The 18877-nt window shown below is 34.9% G+C and overlaps 1 protein-coding gene across 2 annotated transcripts in view; it reads right to left on the reverse strand.

Annotated features, from left to right (window-relative positions):
* MYEF2 (myelin expression factor 2) overlaps positions 1-18656 on the reverse strand; it is a 31995-nt gene extending 13339 nt beyond the window's left edge. For both annotated transcript variants that reach the window (XM_082848038.1, XM_082848039.1), the window contains exons 1-9: positions 18430-18656; positions 13111-13319; positions 11826-11878; positions 10598-10605; positions 10401-10494; positions 6215-6406; positions 5363-5516; positions 4780-4829; positions 4597-4660 (exon numbers count right to left, since the gene is read on the reverse strand). In XM_082848038.1, the coding sequence (XP_082704164.1) occupies positions 4597-4660; positions 4780-4829; positions 5363-5516; positions 6215-6406; positions 10401-10494; positions 10598-10605; positions 11826-11878; positions 13111-13319; positions 18430-18590 (985 nt within the window). In that variant the 5' untranslated portion in view covers positions 18591-18656. The remainder of the gene's footprint in view (positions 1-4596; positions 4661-4779; positions 4830-5362; positions 5517-6214; positions 6407-10400; positions 10495-10597; positions 10606-11825; positions 11879-13110; positions 13320-18429) is intronic.
* Positions 18657-18877: the final 221 nt, after the last annotated feature.

Genomic DNA, 18877 nt, shown 5'->3' on the forward strand with positions numbered 1-18877 from the left:
TTTCAGATGGTTCAAATCAAACTAAAAAGTCAACAAACATGAAAACATTGAATAAAGCAAACATTATATTACCTAGTTTTATCACTGAAATAAATATTTATATAAACAAATATATTTATTTATATTTATATGGTATTTTAATTTATTTATATACTATGGTATACAGTGTTTTCACATCTATTATCCACAGATGAGGTAATTTTTGAGACCGTTAAGTTACTTGTACAATGCCATTTAACTACGTGATTAAGCTAAGACTAGAATTCAAGTTTTTCTGTCTCTAAATCCAGTATTCTTTTTACTTTCTCTCTTAAACTAAGTTCACTGAAAAGAGACTGTAAGAAGACAATCTGATGACTTAAAGACAGTAGGAACTGTTTTATTCTACTAAATCTGAGTTTGACTTAAAAGTTCTTGCTAGTCAATGTAGCAATTAGTAAGTGGTAAGGGCTGAGAAAACCATATACTATATATATATTTTTAAAAAGAGTACAGAAGCATGTCGTGTTAAATTGGAGAAAGATCAATGTGACCTGGTAAAAGAAGTATCTTTTTTAGCTCAGTCCCTAAAAATGGTTCAAAGCAATAGCACACTTCACTATCAACAATGCTCATGTCTACACCTAAAACTCTTATTTTCTTCTCTGATATCATTCTTCACTAAAAGGAACCAGGCCTCTTTGAAAGTAGGCCAATCTCATGTCTTTGAACAAGAAAAATCTTCATGGATCTGGGAAATCCCATTCTCACCAGAAAGTAATAGCAGAGGCATAGAAAATGAGAGGTCCCCTCTTGCCAAGTTATAATAATTTGAGAAAAAGAAGTGGGGGAGTTGGGGAGAAAGGCAAAAAATAGGGAGGTTAATAATAATTAACTTAACTAAAACAACAAACTGATTCTGTTAAAGTCTATGAGTTCATATTACATCTCAATAGAAAAGAGTACATAAAACCATAAATCTTAAAAAGAACAGATATAAAAGTATGAATGTAATTTTTAAATCTAAATAAATTGAAAAGTACTAACAGTGGAAAATAAATCGAAAGCCCCTACTTTATAAAACCAGGATATTAAAAGATGACACCCTGAGTGATAAGGAAGGGCAGGAAAGGACTGCCCTACAAAGGGAGAACAGGTAATATTCAAAGACATGTAAGCTGAGAATTTATTTTAAAAAACTGAATTCTCAATTGTGAAAGCCCAATAAACAGTAATCCACACCCACACTGTAGTAAAACTGCATGCCAAAGATAAAGATCTTAAAATCAGCTACATGAAGAGCACAACTTATCTATAAAGAAAGGACAGTTCAACTGACAGCTGACTCGATAGCAAATATAGAAGCCAGTAGACTGGAATATTTTTAAAGTGTTGAGAGAAAATAAGTACCTTAAACTATATAACCAGTGAAACTATCTTTGAAGACATTTACAGACAAACCAAAATTAAGAGAATTTACTAACAACAGATACTCATTGAAAGAGCTTTTAAAATATATGCTTCAGGGGGAAAAAATAATGTCAGGGTCTGTGAAAGCAGATGATAAGTAATAATAATGCCTAATTTGTGGGATTGGTAGCAAAGCAATATATAACTAAAACACTGAGCAATAATAGCATATAATTCGGTAGGAAAGTGATTAGAATTAGAGCATTCAAAGGTCATTCTACTATTGAGAATAACTATATTAACTTCAGACTTTATATAGGCATATTAAAATATCCAGGATAACCACCAAAAGAGAAAGATAGGAGAAAAATAAATATAAACATTTGTAAAACACAGAAAAATAAAACACATAATAAGATAATGGGAATTAATCCAAATAAATCTACAAATGTGAATAAACAAAACAAAGCTGTTGTATCTCCATTACTATTAGACAAATGACTTAAAGGTAGTTACTAAGTATGAAATCACTCTATAATGATAAAATCTTGATTCACTAAGAAAATATATCAGTTCTAAACCTGCATGCACCTACTGAATTAGTTTCAAAATAGTTCAAGTAAAAACAAGAAAAAATATGCAAATTCACCATTATAGCAGGGGATTTTACCATAAACTTATCTCAGTAATTGATAGCACAAGCAGACAAAATTACTAGCAGAGATATAATTCAAATGATTAACAAACTTGATTTAATGGACATATACAGAACAGTATACTGCACACCTGAAGTATTTATTAAAATGTATCATATATTAGGCCACAATGCAAAGTCCAAATTAATTGATTGATTCCAAGGAATCACAGAGACCATCTTCTATGACCACACTGTTAAGTTAGAAGTTAGTAAGAAAAAAGTATACATTTGGAAATTCAAAAATATATGACTTAGGAAGAAATCATAATGGCAATTTAATAAAAATTAAATCACAATAAAGACACTCTATAGCAAAACTTGTATATAGTGGCCAAATTTATAGTCATAACTACTTGTATTAAAAAAAAGCCTGCAAATTAGTGAAGTACACATTCAACTTAAGGAGTTAGGACAAAAATAAGAGACTAAACCCAAAGAAATAGAGAAGGAAATAAAACTAAGAGAATAAATTAAAATATAAAAAATGGAATTCACTTCTTTGAAAGCACTAATAAAACTGACAAATCTCTAAGAAAACTGACTAAGGGGGCTTCCCTGGTGGCACAGTGGTTAAGAATTCGCCTGCCAATGTAGGGGACACGGCCTCGAGCCCTGGTCCAGGAAGATCCCACGTGCTGCGGAGCAACGAAGTCTGTGCACCACAACTACTGGGCCTGTGCTCTAGAGCCCGTGAGCCACAACTACTGAGCCCACGCACCACGACTACTGAAGTCTGCGCGCCTATAGCCTGTGCTCTGCAACAAGAGAAGACACGGCAATGAGAAGCCCACGCACCGCAATGAAGAGTAGCCCCCCCGCTCACCGCAACTAGAGAAAGCCCATGCGCAGCAGTGAAGACCCAACGCAGCAAAAAAAAAATAAATTTAAAAAAAAAAGAAAAAAAGAGAAATTGCAAACCACTGGAATTTAAAAAAGAACTATGGATGTGGCAAAAATTTAGAGACTATTTTATGCCAATAAATCTGAAGATGAGGAAAAACGGTAAAATTCTCAGAAAAGTAGAAATTACAATTGAGTCAAGAAGCAATAGGAAATATGAACAATAAATAGTTAAAAATCTTCCCACAAACAATAAAACAAGGCCAGACAGTTTTACAAATAATTTCTAGCAAACATTGAGAACGTATTATTCTAAGAGAAAAAGAACAAAACACTCCTCAACTTAGTATTGTTTCTAATAACAGAAAATTAGAATAACCTAAAAAATATATATGTAAAATGTGGTATTAGCAGTTAAAATAAAGGAACTAGAGCTACAATCTATCAAACATAAATGAATCTCAGAAACAAGGTTAAACCAAAACCAGCAAGTTGCAGAATAATAGGCACAATATAATTTCACTCACACCAAATTTTAAATCCAGCAAAACAATTTCATATAATGTTTATGGATGTATAAATGTGTGATCAAATTATTAAAACCTAAATGATAAACACTGTATTCATAAGTTGTTTCCTCTAGGTAAGGTATCTAGTGGGAGGTGGCAGGGGAGAAGAATCTTTATCTGTAAAATTTTATTTTAAAGAAAAATCACCTAAAACAAATATGGTCTACACAGCTACACGAGTGATTTTATATTTTAAATATTTTATGGAAGAAAAACTTTAATAATAACCAGAGAAAATACAACAAAAAGTAAGAACACGAGGTAGTATTTACTGAGTGCTTACATTATGCCAGAACTGTTCTAAGTGCTTTACATATACTATATATTAATTCATGTAATACTCATGCCAACCCCATGAAGTAGGTACTATCAAGCATCCTCATTTTGAACAAGGGGTATTGAGACACAGATGTTAAGTACATCATATTGCTGTTTTATAATCCTTTGGAAAACAATTTGATAATACTGATCAATAAGCATACCTAAAAACCTGTAAATCTACATCAAGATATCCATCTTAAGGAAATAACCAAAAACATACCAAAGATTTGTATACAAAAAGAAAGAAAAAGAAAAAACTCTATTGGTGATTAAAGGGAAAATGTTAAAATACTTACAATATACATAACAGTGAAATAGTTACGGAGCATCCATATGATAGATTATCAATAGCCAATAAATTTTGGAAAGAATTTTTAACATAGAATAATGTTTTTGTTAAACAAAAAAATAGAAAATTATTTATATGGTAGTTCTCAACTGTGTAAAAAAAACCACCTAGAAGGAAAGACTGGAAGGAAATGCACAAAAATGTTATAATGGAGGTTACTTATGGGTGGTAAAATCACAACGGTTTTTTCCCCCCTCACATATGAGCTTAACAAATTTTTTAGTATATATTGCTTTTATAATCAGGAAAAACTACAAAAAGAAAGAAAAGTGTCTGTCACATACAATCAATTATGCCAAACTAGCTCCATAACTCCAAACACCAAACTGTGGGCAACTTGGGAAGTAGGCACAAAAATAAAGTTTTGCTTAGCATATCATGAAATTGAAAAAGAATAGTCTGTATTACTTCTAATAATAGCTTTTACTTACGTGGTAATTGTGGTGTTTTACTATCATGTGAACGGAAGTCTTCATGAGGGACAGACTTGTCATCCTAATTGCAAAAAAGTTTATTATATGGTTAATATATAATTAAAAAGATCTGTAACATAGAAGAGAGCAGATAAAACATTTGAAGAGGTTGGAGAGTTGAAGTGATATACAGGAACTCACCATTTTCACATGCATAGGTCTATCAAACAAAAACTGCCCATTGAACATAGCTGTTGGTTCAGTCAAGGAAAGCCAGTTAGGCAACTATGAAATTATACTTGAACACAAACACATTTTTAATAATCATATTTAGCATCAGACTATCTCTAATATTTTAAAAAACATCCTTAGTATTTTACTTATTTGTATTAGTCTCTTCCGCATACTCAAAAATCTTCAGTTCTTTGCTTTATAGTTTTATAAGTATCTTTAATTCAACCACTGCAAAAAGAAAATTAACAAGGCTTCATTTAAAGCAACTGTATTAACGTACAATGAATTACATTACTGTCAACAGCATGTATACAATTAGTTGTGGTAGGAAGAGAAAGTAGAAAAAAGTTCATACCAGGCCTATACAATATGGCTAATTCAAGTTTTAAGAGTGACTTTAGTACTTGGACATAGTAAAGGTTTTATGTGCTGGAGACCAAATTCTAATACATATTTCTAAGCCAGGCAACCTTAAATTCCATAATCCCCACAAAACGGTATCAAACTTCTTCAACCTTATTAAATAATGCTAAAGTGTAAGTCAGGATACAAATTGCTTGAACTGCTTCAATTGCTTGTTCAAAAGTGACTGTGCCCATTCCTCTGCTCTTGCCATCTTTGTCTTCTTTAATATCTGCCCGCTTTACAGTTCCAGCTATGCTGAACACTTCCTTTAGCTTCTTCCAACCAACTTTGAAGTCAAGCTTAATATAAAATTATATAAAGTTACACACCTATTAACTCCTCTCCCCACTTATAAATAATACAAGTCTTTTCTAAACTCTCAAAAAGATAAAGAACTATAATTCTTGTTAAACAGTTTATCAATAGTATTCACGTAGAAACATCTTAAATTATTAAAGATCGGTTAAGCTACATCTACATTGTTCCTTACCCTTATTTTTTTTAATTCCCAAAACAGTCTCTCAGAGCTGCTCAATCCTGTTTTGTACATTTGAAACTTTCATATCTATTTTTACTGACAGAAATTCAGATTTTGGAAAGTATGGTTGATATCACTGACTTCCAAAAGCTTAGAACAAATGACAAACCAACTACAACATGCACATTCACAAATATCAAGTATCAAAGCTAAAGAAAGAAATCCATTGACCAATATGAACAAAAATCACATATAATGTAAGTACATAATTTCAAGAACTGCTTAAGTGTTTATAAATTCCACAGTTCCGTTTTAAAAAATCCTAAATACTTGTATTTACACTCTGACCTTATATTTATGGACTTAAATTGGGTTTGAGTTTACAATAATTACTGTTTTGCTTAGTTAAAAACAAGCAAAATGTTCTATAAACCTATGACCCATTCATCTAATTAAATAATCTCATGATTAGAACTAAATATCTGAATGGCAAATTTTTAGAGTAAAGCTTAAACTTACATTAGCAACAAAAATTGTGGAACCAAGTCTACCAGCCTGCAAATTACTGATAACCTCAGGAGGAATGTTTGGATTATTGAGAATGGAAGGTGGTAAATTCATCAATCCCGATCCCATGTCGGGTACATGTCCTCCTGGAAATGATCCTCCTGTTCGTTGCAGTGCCCTACGAGCATTTTCTCCATCAGGATCCTATAACACACAGTGAATGTTAAATGCCACCAGATACATCAGTAAGTCTATATCACTAAAATAACAACTTCAAATTCTACAGCAGCTATCCCAACTGGCTCAAATTAGTGGCCCTCTTGAAGAGTGAGCTTTTTTCTCATCCAGAGAATTCAGTCCCATAAAAACCTGTGGATAGACAAGAGATTTCAGTCTCCAGGGATGTCAATTAAATATCTCTTTCCAATCACTAAAGTCACTTAAGAACTTGAAATTAGTTTAATTTTGCCCTCATACAGGTATACAAGTATATGGCACACACACATAAATCCACATAACTCAAAGAGGAACAAAATACTTACTGTGACTCTTATTCCCACCACTATATGCCCAATGTAATGACAAATTCATACTAACTCAAAGCTTTCAACAGAAGAACAGCCTTTTATAAAACCCAGGAATACTGGGGTAGAGGGGAACTGTTATAATGTGGAAATTTCATTCCCGAACAAAATACAATTATCCACTTTCCAACCTCTTTCCATCCTCAACAATGATTATGATCTGAGATGGAAGGAGAAGGGACATAAAGAAAGGCATGAAGAATGGTACTAAACATTGCTTGGTTTTTGTTTTCTTAAGTTCGTTGACTTTTAAGAGAAATATGCTGCCTTTAAACAAAGCAAAAAAGGCAAGCTTAAACATACTTCTCACTCATCTCAGTAAGTAGAGTACAAAAAACAAACAAAAACCAAATAAACACACAGATAGACTATCATCTGCAATACCAAATGATTATGATATATGTAACCATCAACTCTACTCTGCTGGCCTCCATCTGGGAATACTAATAAAAAGAAAGTTGGATGACTTTAATAAATTTTCTAGGAAGGCTGGAAAATAGAAGGTGAAGTGAATGTAAGAATAAAGGTATTCTGGCATCCAATGTATTCCATCACCATGAAGAAATAAAAAGAAATACAAAAGCAAAGAAATTAATGTTTTGAAGAATGCTATAAAACTCTTTTAAGTTAATAAATAAATGCTTCAGGTCTAAGGTTTCAAAATCTTGCACAAATACAAAACTTAGAATAGTGGTTACCTATGGGGGAAGGAGGAGGACATAGCAGGGAAGATGCTTCATGAACCATTACGATAGTCAGATTGTTTGTCCTTCACATCTTAACATTAATAAAACATTGTTATATTTTGATTTTTTAGGTATGATATATATATAAACATATATACACACAAAAATATAAACACACATGTAAAACATATATAAAATACAAATTATGTAAAACCACCTACTATGTAGCATGATTTTCATTCCTCTTTTCTCCTTAGATGTCAGCCTGCCAGTCACTGCCTGCTACTGCTATGAGAGGGCCTCTAATAAGTTTACAACTGCTACTAAACCTCACTTAATTAAATTTAAAAATGCAATTCTAATATCTGTTAATGAATATCGGAAATATACTCTTCCCTAGACTCGAACTAGTATTTCTCAGCACTGACCCCAGCCACCCACGTGAAAATCAGATAATTCCAAGAAAGGGACCTTTAGAGATATTAATCCGAAAAAGTTAACTGAATAAAGAACACCTCATCATTTAGCCAGGCCAAACTCAACCATTTTTCTCTTTAGGAAGTAAAAACTGGGAGTATCCTATATCAACTTGGATCACATAACTCTATTATAGGGTCTCTGAAATATCACTGAGGATCTACAATGTGTTAAAACTTAAAAGAACACAAACAATATGGGCTTGGCCTTTAGCATCCAATAAACTTTTTTTCCAGTTAAAAAAAGACACAGAATCTATAATACTTGTCTTTTTTTTTTTTGGCCACACTGTGAGCCTCGTGGGATCTTAGTTCCCCGACTAGGAACTGAACCCCAGCCCTCGGCAGTGAGACCACAGAGTCCTAACCACTGGACTGCCAGGAAATTCCATATAACACTGGTCATTTGAAGAGGAATAGGAAACATCATAAAAAAGCACGTCATAATTCTCAAAATAATAATTTCCCAAATGGTGGCTATTCTACAAATGTCACCCTTATGGGAAATTACTAGGGTATCAGCACATTTCTGGAAAACTGGTCCTGGCTTATGCATAAAAATTACCAAATAAATGGCTGGCACAGATTACAACAGTCTAAACTTTCTCTACCAATTTTCTACATCTCAGTCAAAATATTTAAAAAGAAAGGAAAGAATAAGCCCCTAGGCTCAAATAGAATTAGAGAAATTCAGAAGCTGACTCCAATAAAGGGATATGGGATACCTGTATTTGTTGGCAGCATGGCCTTTAATTTTAAGCTATTATCATCTCATATCCAGGAACAAGAGACCAAGGACCAGTAACACTCCCACCTTGGGCAGGAATAACAACAATCAAAATTATTATTACAGGGACTTCCCTGGTGGCACAGTGATTAAGAATCCATCTGCTAATGCAGGGGACACAGGTTTGAGCCCTGGTCCAGGAAGATCCCACATGCCGCAGAGCAACTAAGCCAGTGCGCCACAACTACTGAGCCTGTGCACTAGAGCCCGTGAGCCACAACTACTGAGCCCAAGTGCCACAACAACTGAAGCCCGTGCACATAGAGCCTGTGCTCCACAAGAGAAGCCTCTGCAATAAGAAGCCCGTGCACTGCAATGAAGAGAACCCCCCACTAGCCGCAACTAGAGAAAGCCCACGCAAAGCAACAAAAACCCAATGCAGCCAAAATAAATTAATTTTTTTAAGTTAAAAAAAATTATTATTACAGCTAACATTTATTATGTAGTTACAATATTTTCAGCACTGTGCTAAGTGCTTTATATAATTGTAACAAATATGTAACATTTATTGTTTTATATATATTAACTCTTTGAGTCCTCATAACACTATCACATAGATTCTAGTATCATACCCATTTTAGTGATAAGAAAACAGAGAAGTTAAGTAATTTGCCCTGGGTCAGATTCTCTGATGCCAGAGCCTGAGTTTTTTTAATCCTCATAAATGTATCTCCATTTAATCCTCATAAAAACCCTAACTAGGTAAGTATTATCTGTATACTATTATAATTACTAAGGTTCAGACAATAACTCAACTAAGTACACAGCTAGAAAGTGATAGATCTGGGACTCAAACCAATACCATACTAAATTAAATTGTGACTGACAGTACTGCTCTATAATGATTTGCATCCATGTTGGTGGAAACTCTTCAGGGACCCAAAGTTACATCCTCTATCATTTTTTACTATAGACTTTAGCAAGGATATATACCTATGTGGTCTGTGATCAACTATTCAGTAAGATCAACAATATGAACTAAAGAAAGACATGAAAATGACTTCTATTCAAGTTAATCATTTCCAAGGTAAATTACACCTAACTGTAAACAGGTTTTCATGTATCGTCCAATCATTCTTTTTGTCAACATATTTATACACTGTTTCATACAACGGGAACATCTCCACTTTAAAGGTTTCCAAGTTCCAGTTATAAATTTCACTAACCGATTTATAACTTTTATTAAATTTTAATCTGGGATAGTTTCAGGTTAATTTTATTAAAAGTGAGTATCAATTTTATTCAAATCCATAAGGTATTTGCATTATTAAGCAAACTAATTATCAACTAGAATATCTACAATATTTCTTAAATCTAATAACAGTCTAAAAACTGAAAATGTTTATACCAAGTATAAACTTGGTATAAAAACGTCAGCACCTTAAGTTTGTCATCTTTAAATTTCTGTGTCCTGTAATTTTTTAAAATCATACACCCCTGCTTATAATAACTTGGAACAAATCATATACACAGGATACTGCTTAAGGGCAAATAGGAAAATCATGTACAAGCAAAACTATCATCAATTATATAATGCTTTAGTAAGCATCTACTCTTTAAAAAAAATGCTGTAATCAGATAAATAACCTTACTAGATGAAAATCCAAACAAGACATGTCCTTATAATTCAAATGTTTAAATTATTCCAAATATGAGAAATCTTACCTCTTTGATATTCAAGGGTCTTCCGCTAAGATCATATTTGTTCATAGTTTCTAGTGCTTTCTTGACAAATTCTTCATCTTTGAATTCAACCACACTTAATGGGGAAAAAATTTATAGGAAATGTTTATGTACTAAGATTTTTTTCCAATCATAAGTTTAAATTTGACTTAAGATACATAAAAAAAGAAAATTCTTACCCACAACCCTATATCCAGGTAGATTTGTCAATATATGCAAAAGAAAAAAAGTTCTGGATCAGTAGACGAAGTTAATGGCAGATTCTAACATTTAAATCATTAAAAATCAATAATACAATCATTCTTTGTCTTTTAGACCTCCAGAATATAACAGGCACGTGACCACAAATTTTCTGTAAATTTTCAGATCTATCTATTTAAGATTGTAGAATCTAGCATCTAACAAGTTTGGAGCACATTTTTACTTTTAGATGATTCTTCTTTAAAACTAAAGTAATGTCATCCCACAAATTCAATCAAAAGTAACTCAAGGAAGTAACTGAAGGCTCTCAAATACCTATCTTTACATTGTTATGAATATTTTTGAAAGATATATGGTACACAAATAATTTTTAATGTAAAATTTTCAATTTTATTAAAATCAAAATAGGAAATATTAATCTAATGTTAAAGTTCTCAAAACTGGCTGCACACAATTTAATAGCATCCAGTTGTAAGTATATTAAAAAAAGAACTATGCTAAAGAAACAAATTAGTAGAATCATTTTTTATATAATTCCTTGTCAATATTACTGTTCAAAGTGCCATTTGAATGTGATGACAAAGTTTTTATTTCTCATGCACCCAACTGGTTTTTGCTAGTATAATTAAACATTGTTAAAAAGCTTTCCATTATATTCCTCAATATATTGCTTTCTTGCTAAAATTCAAAATCTACTATCAACCAATTCCTTCTATGTCAATTTAATCATCAATGTTATTCATACCAATTGGCCAGAGCACTGCCTTTTATGTAGTCCTGCAGGCTACCAAATTAGGCTCTTCAGTGCAAGTTTCAAATGTACATTCTGAATTAACACCTTTAAGCTATAGGCCTCTCATAGAACTCTTAGGAAATATTATCAATTCAGTGATTTTTAAAATATCCTTAAAGACATCAAAACACAACAAAAAATATCCTATATTAAAATCTATTGGCTAAGAAGCATTACCTTAGAGCATTAGAAAAGTGAACGCCCTTTATGAGCATTTACAAAACCCATCCCTTCAAGGCAGCTAGTTTGGTTTGTATAAGTGTCAGACTTGCTAGTATAAAGCCTCAAATCTTTCATAATAAAGTAAAGCAAAATGAAACTTAAGTTTCCAAAAACTGGTACAAGTATTATACAAAAAGTAAACTGCTGAGGAACTTTTAAACCTCAAGCAGATGATTGCCCACAGCACTTACCCTTGATTTTCCTTCCGCATCCTTAAAGAGCTCCACGTATGTAACCTCACCAACTACATAAGACATACAAAAGGAAGATACCAAGAAACAATACATTTAAACACCAATATCTTGCTTTACTGCACACCTGTGCACAACTCTACAGAAAAGCACCTATTATTCACCAACAATCAAAACCAGACCAACATACCTCCTGTCAATGGCTATGTAAATTTAACTAATTTTCAGAAATGTACATCATCCACATTCTCTAAAAAAGCTAACAACCATATTAACCTAATTCATGCTACAGATCATATTTTGGCCAGCATGATATAGTTGGTGAACAAATACACATATACATACAAATGGTCCCTTAGCCTATCATATTAAAAACATCAACATTAGCACTTTTCAAATAACTTTGGTCGCCTACACACAACAGCTGTTTTAAGGTGACTTTCTACCTGAATGTCTTCAATCTTGTTTGCCGTCAGTAAACTAAATTTACAAGTCATGCTTCACAGCAAGCCACACACTTTCTAAATAAAGTCAATGAATAAAACCAATCAAATAGTTGTCACCTTACAACAGATACACCAATGCAAAATTTTTTTTATTTATTAGAAGAGATCAGCCTCAAAACCAAGTAAGTAGTTTGCAGGACTGTTGAAACTCAATTTTTCAAGAGATAACAAAACTAACTTTTACAAGATCAAGTATTAAAAATATTTTTCCCCAAAATCAACCATGTATATAAAATGAAGGTTTTCAGGTTATTCTGAAAACAAAACTGCAACAGCAGTAACACAATTTTAATATAGAACTGCAGAGACAGCATCATGGCATTCATGACAATGCAAACAAAATGAATTCCACAGCCAGATTCCAGACTCCACCAAGATAATAACAAAACAGCTTTTGGAAAAAAAAATAATCAGACCTTATTATTCATACGTTAACACGCTAAATATATTGCTTACCTAATGCAATAGGCCTTTAAAAATCTATAAAAACTTCAACTAGACAAAGCAATCACTTTAACAAAATTCTTGGTGGCATGCATATGCTGGTTCGCTACTACCCCACTAAAATGGCAAAAAAAAAAAAAAAAAAAAACTTCATTTATCCATACTACCTTGTAATGAAATTGTGTCAAGTGAAAGAAGAGGAAAAGATTAATTTATGTGTCAAAAAAATCAATTTTTTGAGTCTGTGTGGCTAAGAGGAATAAAAAAAAGTTTGCTTAGCTCCCTCTCATTCTATATGAAAATTATCCAACAATGGGTTTCTCAAAAATAGTTACCTTTTTCTCTCATTAGATCTTTAATGGCTTGCCATTTCATGTCATATGGGATGTTGCTAATAAAAACTCTGTTACGATTTGGACCCTTCTTTTCTCCAGTGCCTGAGTTCTTATCTTTTGAATAAGGATGAAATCTGTTGGCTTTCTTATTTCCTGTAGATTTTTCTTTTAATTCAGATTTCTCTTCTTTGACCGATTCATCATTCTCCCTGTGAATTAAAAATAAAACAAAAAACAGAACAACAAAAAGAAAACCTCAGCGGGGCTTCCATAATGTAAGTCTACGTTAAATAAATATTTCATATTTATCACTTCACTTCACAAAATTCTCCCCTAAGTTAGATCTCAGCAAAGCAGCTGGAGACTCAGCCTACTGGCTTTGAAATTACTCAATGTCTTTTCAAAGCAATGATTTGGGCATATTACCAAAGTTCTCATTTAACAACCATCCTTTTATTCTGTATTAAATAGCTGCAGCATTCAAATAAACCTAGTTTTTCCCATCATACTACTTAATAAACGTTGTTAGAACCTGACAAGAGGGTAAAATGGGTGATTTTATTCCTAGAGTATATTAAAACTTCCACCTTTAATGGAGAATTAACTTTCTGAGCCTCATTCAGAACTCTACAAAAATTAATTTACAAAATGAGACCCAGAAAAAGTTTCTCTCTTAAAGGTTAATAGTTTCCTCCCAAAACTTTCCTCTTCCACTGCTTTAAGAACATAATTAAAACATAATTTTATCTATATACTCCCATACGACTCTCATAATTTTTGTCTCTTCCCAAATTGGTCAACATAGAAAAATGATAAGGTATCCTATTTTCATGCCCAATATTTTCTGTGTTTTAACCTATAAACTAGGATAGCATACTTCATAGAATCATGCCATTTTTATTAGTAGTATCACCTAAAATGGTGGGATGGGATGGAGAAGGGAAGCAGTACTTAAATGCAACATGAACCAGAATTTTATAAATCTACTTTTTTTTTTTTTTTTTTGCGGTACGCGGGCCTCTCACTGTTGTGGCCTCTCCCGTTGTGGAGCACAGGCTCCGGACACACAGGCCCAGCGGCCATGGCTCACGGGCCCAGCCGCTCCGCGGCATGTGGGATCTTCCCGGACCGGGGCACGAACCTGTGTCCCCTGAATCGGCAGGAGGACTCTCAACCACTGCGCCACCAGGCAAGCCCTACAAATCTACTTTTTAATGAGGTCCTAACTGGAAAAATATTTAATTTATAAGATTGCAATCACATTACAACTATATGATGCTATCCACCAAGCACCTATAACATGTTAAGTATACACTTAAAGCAAACCCTAAAGATAAAAATCTGGAGATACATTTTAAAAATGCAATTTACTTCTCAAAAGTAATTTTTTTTTTTTACAGAAGAAACAATATATTTCTTTTAAGTCACTAATTACCCTAGTGAATTTAAAACTATTTAATTAAAACTTCGATTTTAAAGCAATTTTTCACAAACATATACTAAGAAAAATCTCTGGGAATGACATCCAGGAATCTAAATCTTTTAAAGCTTTCTGGATTATTCTGACAACCAATCAGGTTTCATAATCCAGGCTCTATATTATCTTCTAAGCCAAGCGACTGTGGGAATCTATACATTGCAGTGCTCCACACATACCTCTTACTGTAGTCATTTGTTCCACAATATAGTGAAGTTTTCAGACACTGTTTTTCTGAGCAGGTAACAACGCAGCCATAAATACAGTATGTAAAACTCTACGAGAACAAAAACTATCTGCATTGGTGTCAGCAGCATCTAGCGTGGTAACATGTGTTTGATAAATATTAATTTTTGAATGAATAGTCAATTAAGAACCCATAGATGATGCTACTGTCTGCCAGAAAAACTGCTAAAATCAAGGAAGACACATTAGGGCCAAACATGCTTTGCTACCTCTTTAGACCTTGACAGGGACACCTTCACTATCAAACATCTTCCCTCATCAGAAACAGCATGCCTGGAAGCAGTCTTCTCAACTGTCCAACTCTAGCAAGTACCTACCTGTCTGAACAGAGTGGCACTCCTATAAATGGCAGCAAGCAGTCAAAAAGCCACAGAGCACTTTTCTCTTGTTTCTGAGTACAGTGAATACAAGAACAAACCCTTCTTTTTAATCCCCCAAAGAACCTATTTACATAACAGGCTGAATTCAATGAAGGTTTTTTAAAATAAACTAAGTCTCTGTTCAGGTGAGCAGACATCTATACAGTCCCTATCCAAATACACCTTCCCCTGCCTATTTTATTCCTAGATGAAACCAACTGTGAAAACTGAACAAAGTTCTGAATCACTCGCTATGTTCTTTTATTCTTACATGGATGTTGTAAGCTTACAACAATCTAACAATTTCATTAAGAGGTAAAGTTATTATATAGGATATGTTCTTTATTACTCAAGGGATGACCAGAGGGAGAGATTTCTTCAAGCTTTCCCCAATTAGTGGCATCTTAAAGATACTGTTAAACTGCTCATCTACAATGCATAAATTAAGATTACTATGGAAGGTAGATCAGTTTAGTTGCTAGAGGTGTAGTCTGATTATTAAGAAAGTGAACTGTAATTACTCAATTTCTGAACTCATTTTAAGTCATAAATACACTATGGGAAAGACAGTAAAGATATATGTGAAAACTCATAGGAAAATGATACTACATAATATCAAAATATTGGCACTATATCCAGAATTCCATGTAATAATTCCAGAACTATTCATCTAAGCAATCTCCCTTGTAATGTACTTGAAATAAAGACCGTGATGATTCTAAGTCACAAAAACATTATCTACTCTTAAGACTAAATTATGTCTACCCGAATTAACATCAATTTCTGAAAAATCAGTATCCAACATCAAATGAGGACACACAGTTTCAATATGTGACTTAAAAAGCATAATGCTATGAGATCCAAAATCAAGCCCGGTTCCATTCTTTACTCCTAATATAATAAAAAATACTACTCTACTTCAAACACTACACCTTGCACCAATACTTAATATTTTATACAACCACTGTAATGTAACTCTGAATCTCCATATGCTCCAAGGTGTTACTTAGTCACACATGAATAATAAAGAGTTATAACAATACTGCTATTTTTCTCTCTATTCACTTAAGGAGAGCTAGTATACCATTTTGGCATAAAGAAAAAGACGAGACCTACGTAAACATCTTTAATTTCTTGTCAAAAGATGTGAACATGCCAAATAAATCCTCTGTACATGAGTTTCATGATCATATAAGTTCACTTCTGCATTTCTTAAATGTTTATTGCACCTTTTTAAATATAAGGACTTGGGAAATACAAACAGGAGTAAGACATAGCTGTCTCTGACATAGCTGCCTCCATCTTTAATTACTATGAATTAACCTCAGTAAAAATCATTTCAGTCTTGATGACAAACAGCATTCTGTCCACTTCTAAGCAACATATATTTTAAGGCAATATTTGGTAATTTTTAATCACCTCTATGAATTCTTATCATTAAAAATATATGGTGAATCAACTCAAGGTTTATGTGTTGGGTTGTAAACTACTCCAGTTGGTGCCCAGGGTCAAAACAAAAAAAGGCTGTTAGACTGATGCAGGTAAATGTCCCTAGTTATTCAGTGTGAGTGACCCATGATAGACCATTATATGTTCTTAAGGAATAAGCAGTACAAGAAACCTCTGACAGTAAACTGGCTTCTTTACTCAACTGGGAAAAGAGGGAGAGAGATGAATTATAAGCAATATGAAAAGAATCTGCATTTGTATTTACTGGTAACATTGCTTCACCTTATGTTTTCCTCTTCCTCAATCAGAAGTGAAAGGGATTCTTTTCCCACCTCTGTCCTCTTCTGTCTAGCTAAACCCCAGTGAGACTTTAAAAGGGATTAGAGCCTTTTAGATCTAATGGAGGTTTAGATACCAGCTTTATCTGTACCAAGACTATTAAACTAATCATACCCAAGTATAGCACGACTTCTCTCCATAATTCAAGGCTGTACTTTTTGTTCAGGAGGTGGCAGGCCCATATTTAGGTATAAACAAAATGCTTTTATCATTCTACTAGTTTTCATTTGTATTTATGATGCCAAATCCCTGAAAGCCCACATTTTGGCAGGCAGGGTAGAAAGTGCTTCATTCACTTTCTGGGTCTTCAGTTACTAAGTGCACCACGTTCCACCTCTATTTTGCCTGGAAGATACTGCCTATCCTATTCAAATCCAGTTGAGAGCAAGAGTACATAACAGAGCTGGGAGACCTACCTTATCTATCTGCAGTCAACCCTTAAACAGACTGGTCCAGGTCTGTTCTTACACAGGTTCTTATACAAAAGAAAAGTAAGAACATTTACCTTTCCTATTTTTGTGTGAACCTTATGTTCACTTTCACTTTCTACTAAATTTAGTGTTTTCACTAAATTATTAACATACTTTCAACTTCAGGTTTAAAGAGCTGGGCATGTGCAAATCAAATGCCTGACTTCATATTCCCCCTATATAACAAGAACAAAGGGGAGCACAGCATTATTATGGATTCGAATCGACTACATTCTTTATCGGTACTGATGACAGCTGCAATCTTAAAAGTAGTGGGGTTTTTTCAACTAAAAAAGATCTTATTTTACCATTTTACCAAAATTAATATCCTACCATCCCGCAGAGTTTTTTTTTTTTTTTAAATAGCCTGCGTGGCTAACAAGGGGAGGGAGTTGAGGGGGGGCGGAGCAAGGCACCACGCACAGTTCCCTTTTTAAAGTACCTCTTACCAATTCAAGGGTAACAATGGATTCAGTCTCACAGCATATTACTAAACTTCCTCTTGCTATATATCAGTTAAGAAATGAATACATACTTTAGAAAACAACAGTGAACTTATAAAGCTCAGAATGAGGACGGGGAGATGGGGGGATATTCCTTTTACAAACGTCTTCGGTGGTTAAGAGAAAATGTCCGATGATGTCATCCCTAGTTACTCCCTAGTGATGAACACTAACTACTGGCCTTTAAAAGGGGGACCATTTTTCTGCAAACTGTGGCGGCCGCCGACCTCTGCTGAAAGGTTTTCCAGCCGAAGTCAGGGAAGAAGGGGTGACTCACGGTCTTGGGCCAGAAGCAGGGGAGGGGCGCCAGACCCCAGGCCCACACCCGGGATCCCCCGCTTCGGGGCGGACGGGGAGGGCCGGCTGCACCTGCACCTCCCGCCGCCCACGGCCCAAGGCTCAGCCCTGCGTGGGGCCCCCCGGTCGACTTCCCGCCCCCCCCACCTCGTCCCAGTCCCCGGAGGAAAAGACAATACATTTTAACGCCATTGGAGCTGCTGCTGTGCTGCGGCGGCTGCTTCTCCTGCTCGGGCGGGTGAGGTTCTCGCCGGGGCTCGCCCGGCGGCTCCGCGGGCTGCCGATGCGGGCTGTCGTCGCTAGCTGCCCTAAGCACCTCAGGCTTGTCGGCGTCGGCCATCCCGCCGCCACGGCCTCCGCCTGCGCCGCCTGCGTTGAGGGGCTCCGAGCGCCACAATGGCGGCGGCTGGGAAAGCGGTAACGGATCCCGATTTGAAAAGGCCCCGAGCGCTCAGTTGCCCGGATCTCGCGAGAACCGGTCGGGGCTTGGAGACTGGGAGATGGTGTGAGCTGATGGGGGGGAGGGGAAGGGAGGGGAGGGGAGGGGAGGGGAGGGGAGGGGAGGGAGGGGAGGGGAGGGGAGGGGAGGGAGGGGAGGGGAGGGAGGGGAGGGGATGGGGTGGCGGG

This window comes from Leucopleurus acutus (assembly GCF_964270905.1).
Source record: "Leucopleurus acutus genome assembly, chromosome: 1".
Lineage (NCBI taxonomy): Eukaryota > Metazoa > Chordata > Mammalia > Artiodactyla > Delphinidae > Leucopleurus > Leucopleurus acutus.